Source organism: Castor canadensis, chromosome X, assembly GCF_047511655.1.
Source record: "Castor canadensis chromosome X, mCasCan1.hap1v2, whole genome shotgun sequence".
Lineage (NCBI taxonomy): Eukaryota > Metazoa > Chordata > Mammalia > Rodentia > Castoridae > Castor > Castor canadensis.
Window position 1 is genome coordinate 48,431,516 of NC_133405.1, and position 13,706 is coordinate 48,445,221.

At 36.4% G+C, this 13,706-nt stretch overlaps 1 protein-coding gene and 1 long non-coding RNA gene across 14 annotated transcripts in view; one reads left to right on the top strand and one right to left on the bottom strand.

Annotated features, from left to right (window-relative positions):
• LOC141419754 (uncharacterized) overlaps positions 1-1,324 on the top strand; it is a 279,105-nt gene extending 277,781 nt beyond the window's left edge. For all 13 annotated transcript variants that reach the window (XR_012444416.1, XR_012444413.1, XR_012444421.1 and 10 more), the window contains one exon: positions 706-1,324. This is a non-coding gene — a long non-coding RNA (uncharacterized lncRNA). The remainder of the gene's footprint in view (positions 1-705) is intronic.
• Il1rapl2 (interleukin 1 receptor accessory protein like 2) overlaps positions 1-13,706 on the bottom strand; it is a 1,059,626-nt gene that overhangs the window by 50,754 nt on the left and 995,166 nt on the right. The window contains exon 7 of the mRNA XM_074063284.1: positions 643-772. Coding sequence (XP_073919385.1) covers positions 643-772 — 130 coding nt within the window. The remainder of the gene's footprint in view (positions 1-642; positions 773-13,706) is intronic.

Here is a 13,706-nt window from a genome sequence, read left to right on the forward strand (position 1 = left end):
ACAGACTGAGTGAGGTAGGAAAGTAACCAACACTTTGTATTCAAACTTTTTTCATTAGAATGAAAAAAATCTCATTGATATCTATTCAGTAGGAGTATATGTACTGGAAGAGTGAAAAAAGGTCTAGAGAGGTGCTAGGTTGAAGGATTAGTCATTTTCAGGATAAGCAATGGACACTGGGAAAAATAAACAGTATTCATTAAGAGTCAACATTATTTTGGCAGAGTATCAGTTTACTACTGCCACCACAGTTTTACACTTACGACATATGAAAGCTGTCTGTTCCCAACAGAGTAACTGAACATTTGATGAATCATCTGCGAAGTTCGGACATTTGCTGTGACTGGATGGAGTAACAGTGGCCTAAGCATTGGAAACTCAAAGGAATTTGCTTAGATAGCTTTGAGAGGTCATTATACTCTGATGGCATATTCTTAGAACCTCAGAAAAACCTACTTATATTAGAAGCTTACAAGTTTGCATTTCTTAAGGGAATCACTCTTGGTCTCATCAACAGATCAGCTTTTAGAAAATGTAATGATTTGAAGTTGCAATAAAAATCTTAGGCCGAGTCCCTTCTAAGATATTTTATTGTGAAACTGCAAAGACAGCAAAGAAAAATAAGCAATCCAAGTTTTGTACCTTATTTCACCTTCTCTAATGTGACCTGCCAGTTCTTCAATAAATTTCTCCCCTTTCATCCAGTAGATCATTGGCCCAGACTCTCCACTGAATCCAAAGAATGCTTTGCAAGGGATGTTCAGAGGCTTACCTGAAAATGAGAGAAAAAGAAATAAGCAAATGACATCTGGTTATCACTGGGAGACAAGGTCAGCCATTTAATATCTAAACGAAAATGCAGAGGTGGTTCATTTTTCAACTCTTCTTCCTATCATCTTTTTTTTATTGGTGGTACTGGGATTTAAACTCTTGGTCTTGTACTTACTAGGCAGGCACTCTACCACTAGAGCCATGCCCTCATCCCCAGTTTTGCTTTTTAGCTTTTTTTTCTGATAGGGTCTTGTGTTTTTGCCCAGGGATAGCCTTAGACCACAGTCCTACCTGTGCTTCACATATAGCTGGTATGGCAAGTGTAATCCATCAAGCAAAGCTTATTGGCTGAGATGGAGTCTTGTAACTTTTTGTGTTGGCTGGCCTCAAACTGTAATCCTCCCAATTTCTTCCTCCTCAGTAGCTGAAATTGTAGGGGTGAACCACCACACTTAGCCCCTTGCAATCATCTTATCATTGTACATGAGAAAAAATAAACTATTATTAGGGCTTGGAAATTCAAGCTCTTATAAAAAAATGAAAAAAATATAGTTGCTCAGTTTTTAAAACATTTTATTTTTATTGCCTTTCTCCCAGAAACTAACATGAAAGAATCAAATAAAAATAATTCCTTATAAGTTTTCTTTTTGAGATTATTAAGTACTGCTTACTTGAACTTGACTTTCAAACTAACATTATTCAAGAAATGCAAGTTAATTATGAATTGGTAAGAAGACATATCATAATACACTACCCACTATTAAGAGCATGCAGGGATTTTTTTCATTCTGAGTTTTTATCATTTTAAGAAAAATTGAATAGTACAAACAATGATGGTTTATTGTAGGTGTCAACTTGAGTGGATTAAGGGTTGGCTAGATAACTGGTAAACACTATTTCTGATGTCTGTGAGGGTGTTTCGAGAACAGATTGGCATTTGAAGTGGTGGACTGAGTGAGCACCATTCACACTGCTTAAGGCCAAGGAAGAATTTAAAAAAAAACAGAGGAAAGGAAAATTGTCTGTCCTGGAGCTGGGATACCCTTCTTATTTTGCCTTTGGACATAAGAATTCCAAGTTCTCTGTCTTTGGACTTAAGGATTTGCATCAGCAGCCATCAGAATCCTTGGGCCTTTGATTTTGGACTAAGAGCTACAACAACAGCTTCCTTAGCTCTGAGGTGTTACCACTGAGACTGAACCATGCTACTTTCCTGGCCCTCCAGCTTGTAGTACCATATTGTGGGACTTTTCAACCTCCATAATCAACTGAGCTAATTCCCTTAATAAGTTATCTATTTAACTATCTTTATAGCTCTCTATGTATCTATCTATCATTTATCAACTCATCAGTTCTGTCTCTCTGGAGAAACCTGACTAATTCATAAGCCAATAGAAAAATTTTGAACTACTAATATATCTATAAACAGTACATGCAGAAAAAAACTATCTTACTATACTGTTTGTATCACTCACGGTGTTTAAACAATTTTAGGCAGTATTTCAGTATTTTTATTATTTTAACTGTAAATTTCTCAACAAATATATAACCAATTATATTTTTTCTGGTATTGAGTACATTTTCTTCTTGAAAATAGACCAATAAAGGAAGAATGGTACAGATAACACAAACCTGACATTTGACACAGGAATCCCCCAATTCATAAATTATATCATAGCATTTTCACCATAAAGTATATTTTTGTCCTAGGTTAGAGTACTAGGTAAAGGAATTTTATAATATTTTTCCTTGTGGAGATTATGGTAGACTTTTTGCCATTATCATTCTTAACCATGAGAAACACTCCATTCTACAACTAAATTGGTCCAAAACTGCCACATTATAAGAACCACTACTTTCTGAAACCAAATTCCTTTAATCACCAGAATTAGGAATTGGCTTTCTCTGAGTACTGTTTTCACAAAGAAATAATTTGTTATGAATTAATATCTACATTAAGACAAACTGGAGATTAAGAAAGTCTCATATATACATGCAAGCTTGCTCTGCTGGGCTTATCTTTAAGTGATTTGTTAGTAAATATTAGTTTTATTGTAGCTTAAATTTATCCCTCAGCAAAATGACTTGTCCTGGAACTTCTGATTTTTCCATAGTTGTCAAGTCTATCAGTGTCAAGAGTCTGTCCTAAGACTATAGAAAGTGGAGAGATCTCCCATGCTCATGGATTGGTAGAATCAACATAGTAAAAATGTCGATACTCCCCAAAGTAATCTACATGTTTAATGCAATTCCCATCAAAATTCCAATGACATTCATTAAAGAGATTGAAAAATCTACTGTGAAATTTATATGGAAACACAACAGGCCACGAATAGCCAAGGCAATACTCAGTCAAAAGAACAATGCAGGAGGTATCACAATACCTGACTTCAAACTATATTACAAAGCAATAACAATAAAAACAGCATGGTACTGGCACAAAAACAGACATGAAGACCAGTGGAACAGCATAGAGGATCCAGATATGAAGCCACACAACTATGAGCAACTTATCTTTGACAAAGGAGCTAAAAATATACGATGGAGAAATAGCAGCCTCTTCAACAAAAACTGCTGGGAAAACTGGTTAGCAGTCTGCAAAAAACTGAAACTAGATCCATGTATATCACCCTATACCAAGATTAACTCAAAATGGATCAAGGATCTTAATATCAGACCCCAAACTCTTAAGTTGATACAAGAAAGAGTAGGAAATACTCTGGAGTTAGTAGGTATAGGTAAGAACTTTCTCAATGAAACCCCAGCAGCACAGCAACTAAGAGATAGCATAGATAAATGGGACCTCATAAAACTAAAAAGCTTTTGTTCATCAAAAGAAATGGTCTCTAAACTGAAGAGAACACCCACAGAGTGGGAGAAAATATTTGCCAACTATACATCAGACAAAGGACTGATAACCAGAATATACAGGGAACTTAAAAAACTAAATTCTCCCAAAACTAATGAACCAATAAAGAAATGGGCATGTGAACTAAACAGAACTTTCTCAAAAGAAGAAATTCAAATGGCCAGAAAACACATGAAAAAATGCTCACCATCTCTAGCAATAAAGGAAATGCAAATTAAAACCACACTAAGATTCCACCTCACCCCTGTTAGAATAGCCATCATCAGCAACACCACCAACAACAGGTGTCGTCAAGGATGCGGGGAAAAAGGAACCCTCTTACACTGTTGGTGGGAATGTAGACTAGTACAACCACTCTGGAAAAAAATTTGGAGGCTACTTAAAAAGCTGGACATCGATCTACCATTTGATCCAGCAATACCACTCTTGGGGATATACCCAAAAGACTGTTACTCCAGAGGCACCTGCACATCCATGTTTATTGCGGCACTATTCACAATAGCCAAGTTATGGAAATAGCCAAGATGCCCCAGCACTGACGAATGGATTAAGAAAATGTGGTATCTATACACAATGGAATTTTATGCAGCTATGAAGAAGAACGAAATGTTATCATTCGCTGGTAAATGGATGGAATTGGAGAACATCATTCTGAGTGAGGTGAGCCTGGCCCAAAAGACCAAAAATCGTATGTTCTCCCTCATATGTGGACATTAGATCAAGGGCAAACACAACAAGGGGATTGGACTATGAGCACATGATAAAAGCGAGAGCACACAAGGGAGGGGTGAGGATAGGTAAGACACCTAAAAAACTAGCTAGCATTTGTTGCCCTTAATGCAGAGAAACTAAAGCAGATACCTTAAAGCAACTGAGGCCAATAGGAAAAGGGGACCAGGAACTAGAGAAAAGGTTAGATCAAAAAGAATTAACCTAGAAGGTAACACCCATGCACAGGAAATCAATGTGAGTCAATGCCCTGTATAGCTATCCTTATCTCAACCAGCAAACCCCCTTGTTCCTTCCTATTATTGCTTATACTCTCTCTACAACAAAATTAGAGATAAGGGCAAAATAGTTTCTGCTGGGTATTGAGGGGGGGAGCGGGAGGGGGTGGAGTGGGTGGTAAGGGAGTGGGTGGGGGCAGGGGGGAGAAATGAACCAAGCCTTGTATGCACATATGAATAATAAAAGAAAAATGAAAAAAAAAAAAGAAAAATACATGCTAACCAAAAAAAAAAAAAAAGAGTCTGTCCTATCTGTCTGACTCAAGTCTGAAATAAGGTTCACTGCTGTTGCCTTGAACATGTGCTTCACTTAAGGCTGTGTGAAAGTAAGACAGTCTTGTATAGTGGAAAGTGCACTGGACTAAGAGTCAAGAAACTTGGATCCTAGTTTTGGATCTGTCATGAAGAAACACACCGGCCCTCAACTGATTACCTAACTTTATGTCAGACAATTTCTTGCATATGTAATGAGTATGGTAATAATATTTGTGAAGCTCAGATACACAATGTATGCAAAAGTGCTTAGTAAACTCAAAAGCCTCATCAAAATTTAGCAGTGTTGTTCACCTTCTGAGGCTTGGTCAGAAGCCCAGTGTGAGGTATAATCTGATGTGGATACTGAGATGGGTATGTATTCATTTTGACCTAATCAATCTAGCCTATGGTACAATATGCTTTTGTCAACTTTCTGTAACTTCTCCTGAATTCTAAACCATACATGATTTGACATAGCAGGTCCTGAGTTCTCTAATGCTGAACACAAGTGTTTTTTCTAGGCCTTGCTACCCTTCATTCCCATGAAATTGAAAGTATTAAAGAAGAGCAAACCAGATGGCAGAAAATCCAGAGATTATGATAAACATTATTATAAGAGATCCCCCTTGTTAAAACTACCAGTGTATACAATTAAAGTATAAATTTTAGTCGTCATTCATTTGTGCTATGTTGAAACAGTACATCAAATAAAATACCTTTTAGTGATTCTTAACATGTGGATTCTCAGGCCTGGTTTGATTTTAATGAAGAAAAACAATTACAGCAATGTGCAAAAGGGGCCTTCTTGAGGTAGTCCATCAAAAATGACAGTGCATTCCCTTTCCTAGGAACTATACACATGTTACTGACTATTGTAGTAATTTCTCCCAAGAAGAATGTTTTTATTCTCCTATCAGACAGTTTCTTGTTATATAAACACAAGAGACATATATTTCAGCAGTCTAGTTTCTACAAATGCCACATAAATATCCTGAAGCCTTTTGTCAATGGCCAAAAGCAGAAAAAATGGTTCAACCATCATAAACAATACTCTGCGGAGGATCCCCAGATGGTTAGCTCTCAATATTCAGTGTGTGAGGGAGTGGGCATCTTCACTTCCAAAAGTCATGAGAAGGATCTCTGCATTGATTGGGCAAATAACTTGAGACAGACTCTCTCCAGGCATATCTCAAACCTGGCCTATGTGCCAAATCCTATCTACCAGTAGCATCTGTTAGCTACTGTATTTTTTGCCTCCAGACATTTTGAAAGTCATTCTGTTACTGCATGCTTTATTCTAGAGAAGGCCAATTCACATTTGCATCTAATTAGGTTGAAGACTATCAAAATAAAAGGGATTTGTAAGTTGGTACATCAGTACTAGGTAATAAGGTAAGTGAGACTTGTTGGGAAGTGTCATAGAAGGAGTGAATTGATGTGTCATTGCATTAGAATTTCTCCAGTTCCCTTTCTCAGAGAGCTCTCTTAGCATCTACATTGTGAGTTTACTTAGGGATCTTAAAAATTTAGAAATCTCAACAGGCTTAAATTTTTACAGCCTTTTGATGAATCTTTGTGTTGAAACAAATAAACTCAGTATATTGAAGTATTCAGGATGAGGCTCTCTAAGGAGAGAATTCAAATATCTATGGCTCATTGATTTTTCTTGGGTGTTAGAGCCCTAACTTTTCAAAACCAGATCATGAGGTAAGAAAATCAAAATATAATGAAGGCTGTGGTAGTAGGGTATGTGTGTGTGTGTGTCTCTCTCTCTGTGTGTGGGTGTAGGTTTAGATGAGATGAAGAAAGAAATAGGAGTTGAAGAGGAATAGAATCCACGTGTTGTAATTTCCACCTTTTCAAAATAAGAAAGCTATATATCAATGGTGTGCTAGTACATGTTAAGCAACTGATGCTCTGGAAATATATGCATATAATACACATAAGTTTATAACATAAGTAATATCAAAAATATAATGTTTTCATATTAAGTAACATGTACTTAACTGATTCTCACAGAATGCTTTCATTTATTTTGTGGAATCTATGTTTGCAAATGAAAATATTTCATAGTTCCAATATGTATATTGGTCCATACTTTTACCAACATTAATGAGAAGAGTGAAAGTAAAACAATTGATGCATTTCAGATCATCACTTGTTTTTCAGTTATGCAATCGACTTATTTTGGTGAACTGAATAACAGATTCTAATTTGCATTTCAAGTACATATAATTGCTCTCAGAAGAACTTTAAAAGAACTCAAGACACAGTTATCCAATGTGAGAGAATTGCACATAAGGACGTAAAGATAAAAGCTATTTTATTTTGAACACATTTTAATCTATACCTCTCCTAGGAATTTCTAAATATTTCTCAAGGGCAATAAATGTAGCTCTGCCCTCCATGGGATACAAATTTTAACAAGTCACAGATAATAATCAGTATCATTTTCCATAACGTGATTTTTTCCATTCTTTGTTTTTCTCTTTAAACAATTTTAAACCTCTTTTAACATCTCTTCTAAATTGTCCCACTATCTCTATTTCTTGTGATGCATATTTTTCCATTTGTGTCATAGAAAGCACTTTCATGGTGGTTAGTTTTCTTCTTTTCTTGATTTTTATTAGTGTTGATTGTACAAAAGGGTTTCATTGTGATATTTCCATACATGCATATAATATATTTTGACCATATTCATTTCCTCTATTGCTCTTTCTTGTCTCCCTCTCCCCTTTGTTACAGTTTTTAGTTGGTTTTATTATGGTATTTTCACACACAAACACACACACACACGCACACAAACACACATATATATAATGTACTTCAAATATACGCATTCCCCTATCACCCTCTTTTCCCCCTTCCCACTGGTACTGGTCTCCCACAAACTGTCCTCCCTTTATATTTAGGATATATATATATTCTGGTCAATCTGGTCATATATATATATTCACATATATAGCCAATATTCAATTAATCAATATATGACTAGATTACACATATAAAGAGAAAACATGCAATATTTGTCTTTCTGAACCCGACTTAGTTTGCTAAAAATGATGATTTCTAGTTTCATCCAGTTTCTTGTAAAGAACATAATTTCATTTTTTTAATGACTGAATAATATTCTATCATGTATATATACCACATTTTTTCATCCATTAATCTGTCGATAGGCACCTAGGCTGATTGCATAGCTTGGCTATTGTGAATACAGTGGCTATAAACATGGGTGTGCAGTTATCTCCCTTGTATGCTAACTTACGGTCTTTTGGATATATGTCCAAGAGTGGTAGGGCAGGATTATAGGGTGATTGTCCTTTTAGTTTCTTGAGGAACATCCATACTGATTTCCATAGTGATTACACTAATGTACATCCTCATTGTGGTTAATTTTTTTGTAATTTCCTTTCCATATCTTCATCTACAGGTGGATTGTTTGGTTTTGCTGTGGGAGTCCTGAATGATGAGAACTGTAAAGAAATCCCCACACAGTATTTCCAAGTTTGCTTCTGCCAAGGTTCTATGAGATTCTCTTGTTTAGGTCTGGTTTTTCTGTTAATTTCTTGGTTCAGGTGTCTGTGTCACCTGTGGGATGGGTGAATTTAAAGTCCATACCCATGCTTGTATAGATTGAGGGATCCAATTTCTCTTAAATGTATTTCCATTTGTAGTGATGGCTCAGCACTGAATGTGAATTTCCTAGCCCCTTTCTTGGACCAATGAGCAGAGATTTTCAGTTTTGGAATTCATACATTTTTAGGTGGTCTAGACCATTCAGGCTTCACGCTTTTTTTCTGGGGTCTCATTTCTAGCTCCATACTTTACACATATCCTGAACTCAAGTCCTTAGCTCTTAAGGTCCACAACTGCTTCTGATAGCCCCAGGAGCGATTTAGCTTCAGTTTATACTTCTTTTTCTTGCATTGAGTTCCTTTTTCATTCCCCAACCTGAACATTTCTCTTACTTGCTTTCAAGCTGTGATAAACATATAAATTCTTTGCTCTATTTGGACCAGAATTTATTTACAGTTAGAACAAGAGATGAATCTTTATCATATCAATTTATCCTACCACTTTGAGTAGGTATCTGAAGTTCTACCATGGAAATCTTTAAATTGTGTATCTTCAGCTAAAATGATAAATTATTTTTTTTCCATTCTCACCAAGGAGTTAAGCATAGAGTTTCTATTCCTGTACTAACATAAACAGAGATTCTCATTTCTTCCCTGGGATCACACTTTGATTTGACCTTCAAGAGTTGAGATGAAAAGAGGAGTGAACAATTGTGTTGTCAATATTCACCCTTCTGCTGTGCATAATGTACTTAAATGTGTAGCTTTACCTTTCAAGAGATTACTCATTTCTTAAGAAGAGAATCCACAATTAGGGCATACATAGTTTTTTTTTTTTTTTTGTAGAGCGTACATGTGTTATTTTTACTTAGGAGAATGCCCTGAGCTATATGTTCTATCTAATAGGTCAACCTCAGGACACACAGAACACAGGGGCATGTTGCTTTCAGTTGTGAGGCACAGTCTAAAAAGTTTATTAGTGAAAGTGCATTGAAGATTAGGAATTAGTTCCTCAAAAATTTACAGCAGTACAGAAGTCATCATTATGTTAATGCACTTTACATATATGCAATCTAGTATGCTTTCCTTGAGTGGGAAATAAGTGGTGGCATCAAAATTTGCATATAGGGAGTGCCCCATTAAATGTATGTCTTATAGTTCATGTCATCTGTCCAGTATGTTAAGAGGAAAAAAACCTGCCTGGAGTTACAGCTCAGTTGTTGAGATATTGCTGAAAGTCCCTGCTGGGTTTTATCCTTAGCACAGTAAAAACCACAACAACACGTAACAAACAAACAACCAAAAATGACATCCACAGGTGTTTCTTGACTGAGACAGAGAAAAACATATATGTCCTCACTCTGGCCCTTTATTCTGTTCATTTAGGCTGGCTGCTCATTCCTTACACTAGCCTTTCCTATCAGTCATCCAATATGTTAATAACCTATTTGCAGCCAAAACCACACTGTTAAAAATGCCCTGGTCCTTGTTTTTCTGAGATTATACTCTCAAATCAATTGAACAGATTATTAAGGTTTAGAAACAGGTTCAGACAGAAATTAACTGACCTTCCTGAGGTCAATGAGCCAGCTTTAAAATGAATTAATCTCTTCTCATATGTCCTACAGTGTTCAATCTACTAGAGACAATGTTGCCTTCACATGTGTAAATCAGGAAAAGAGAACAGTTTCCACATTCCAAGCGTGATTTTGTGCAGCCTTTTACCCTTTTTTCTAAAGAAGAGTCCTCTCCTCACCATTTTCTAAATTAAATGATACTCACTTATGTACATTCTAAATTATAGCTGAGAGAAAGTTATTTTGTAACTAAAGGCAAGAAGAAAGAATGCATTTCTTTCAGCAAGGTCCAAAGGGAGATGAAAATTTGATGAGGCAGATACATGAGTTAGTTGTCCCAGAGGGTGGCAACTTTAGAAAAGTGGGGTTTTCTACCCATTAAACAGTAAGAGTTTATGGGAGAAGAAAGTCGGTATCAAAGTTAATTGATCTGGGAAGGAAGAAGGTTAGGAAAAATACTTTAGTATCCTTGGACTAGAATTATTGAAGAGAAAGAAGGCAAGGATGGGGGATAGAGAGGGGAGGAGGGAGGGAGAGAGGGAGGGAGGGAGAGAGGGAGGGAGGGAGGGAGAGAAGGGGAGAGAGAAGGGGAAAGAGAGACAGAGAGACAGAGAAAAAGGAGAACCTTTTATTTTCTACTCTTCCTTGTTTGTGGTGTATATGATATGCCAGGGAAACTTTTTCAAAGATGGTGAGGAACATCCCATAGTTATTTACCTCTATTAGTGGGGAAACAGCACTGCATTAGGCTTCAAAATAAAATGAGCAAGAGCACTATTTCTTGGTTAAAAGTGACGAGTTTTCTTTGGTCCAAAATTGGTTCAAAGGAATGGTAGGGCGACATCCACTGAAGGATGAATTGTTTAAAGTTAACTGGGGATACCTTGCTGAATTGCCAAGTGCCTCAATCTCAAAAGAATATTCTGTTACAGGATTTGATCTAGGATAAATGAAAGGACCCCCATTGTGACTACACATCATGCCCATAGACTTTGCTTTACCTTTTCCTCCTTCATGTCCTTAGGCTAAGGGCTTGGTGGCTCATTATCTGAAGATGCTAGTTTTCTCAGACATATCTCCTATTCAAGGGTTCCAGGTTCAGGCAGGCAGAAACACATCATGGAAAGAATACTGGGATCAGAGCACCCAAGATATAGCCCCAGCCTTCTCACTAACTTACCATAGTTTTCTTCCAAGTCCACTTCCCTAATGAGCCTCAGTTCCTTCTTCTAAAATGTGGTAGGTTCAACTGAGAATATCTGTAAGCACGCTTTCCAGTTTGACATTTTTATATTTTAAGTAGGTAGCCTAGAACAGTGAGTATTATAATTTTCCAGGTATATGAGCTGTTTTGCTTTGAGTCCTACTTCTCAAGTACCAGTCATTGGTTATTTTAGCAAAAGAAAGAGGATGTGAGTCTCTGGGATAAGTTTTAGCTTTAGTTGCAAGGTCCTTTGGTCATAGTGTTTTGTGTCTGAGTAGGCCTGCCTGCTGTGCCTGGTGTCTCAATTCCTCTGCATACTCTAACTTCACTCTGCTTACTTTAGAGTGGGCTTCCTGTCTATGAACCCTACCTTGCCTTGAACCCTAGTTCCTTTCTACCCCACTGGCTCCTGGCTGCTTATGTTGGGTTTGCTGATCTTGGCTTATGGCCTTGCTTTCCTTGACCCAGTGCTCTCCATATCTCAGCTTGACAAAGGGATTTTTAAAAAGCTCCCTAGAGGAAAAGACAAAATCCTTGGATATAAACTCAGTACACTAGCAAGTCCAATTCATACTCAGCAAAATGAGACGTCAGGAGAGGTGAATTAAGCAAATACACTGTGTGTATGTGTGTGTGTGTGTGTGTGTGTGTGTATACTTCAGTGTGTGTATAGTTGCAAAAGAATTCATTTGGATTGAATTAATAGCTCAAAATTAAATGCACATGATTCTTTATATTGTGTTAAGTGGAAGAAAAAATAATCAATTTCTATATATGCTTTGAGATTAGATGACTTGACTTTTAAAAAATTCCCTTATTGATTTAGAAATCTGTGTTTGTAGAATAACCAACCTGTATAATTATATCAATTGAAAAGCATGTATGGATTTATCAGAAGGAAACCCCCTTGAACTAATGTATGCTAATAAAATGGTATAAACAGAAAAGTGATTTAAGGTATAAAGGCATATTCATTTATTTCAAAAGTTATTTACTTGCTTTCATAGTACATGGAATTAAATATTAGAGTTTACAATGTTGGGTTTATTCCCATAGCCAGACAAGATTGTGGCAAAAATATAACTCAAAGTAACCATTACTTTCTCTAAAAGAGCTCACCTTTGTCATTTGAAAATGTCTGATTGAAAACAGAAATGTTTTTCACTTTTTCACCTTCTGTGGATCTCTTACTGATAAGATCACAACTTCTGGTACTAGGAACGACTTGCTAGTCAAATCCTGTTGTATAAGTTTGGAGGAGAAATGCATCAATACAACTATGGCAATTCTTGCTGTGTATCAGAAGATTTATCCAGGCATTATATGGTGGTTGAAGTAAATACTGATGTGCTTTCTGGACATAACAGTGTGATTTAAAATGTGGCTGTGGAAAGCTTTAAAAAATCTTCAAAAACAAAAATAAAATGCGGCTGTGGTTTTAACATAAGTGCCATTCACTTTGATAAGTCCTGCTGGTTGTCTATAGACTATGACTTCAGAGATGATGTTTCACATAATCCCCCAAGGATCCTTTAATCCTTCAGAAAATGGAAATATCCAGGTGCAATGCCTAGTTGAGAAAATGAAACCCAAAGCTATACACAGATTACTGATGAGATTAATGTGACTCTATTGATTTTCTGAAGTTCTACAAGAGTTCCTCTGAACTATTAATTTCCCTTTACCACAAATATCTCTGGTCTTGCTATTCATTATATCCAACTTGATTGATATTATTTTATCTTTCACCTTTGTCCACTCAAAGCCTTACCCACTAAGATCTACATCAGTGTCATATATTCCATGAAGTAAACCCAGAGGCCTCAGTACATACTGATTTCTCTCTTTTCTCTACATTTGGTCATAGGGAATTAATAGTTTAGCGGGACTTTCCTTCATATGATTATTACAACAAATATAAGCAAAGTACTTAATATTTTCTGTCCAAGTTAATACTGACAAAAACCCAGTTATTAAGGTATTGTTACTCTCAGTTTACAAATGAGCAGACAGAAGCAGAAAGAGGCGAAACAACTTGTCCAAAGCTGCAAACATAATAAGTGGCAGAAATTTAAAACCAGACAGACTCCAGAACAAAAGATCCTAACCGTTCTTCCATACTGCCTTTCACAGATGTGTACCTCTTCTTCCCAACATCTTTAAAGATACAAACCATACCTTATATTTCACTTTCATTTTCTTAGAGGAATAGCATGATGTGAGGCACATGTTCCTGCTCAATAGTACTTGCTAGATTCTTAAAAATCATAGCTCAATTTCCCTAATTATACTTTTAGTTGTTTATCTCTTGTGGCACCAAATTTATCTTTGTAAACCATCACAAATCCATTTTGGAATAAACCAGGGAACTACAGAGTATTCAAGGTTTTTCTTTCTTTCACTCACTCTTTTAAAGAGTGAGGAAGGAGGAAGGAAAAGGGAAAA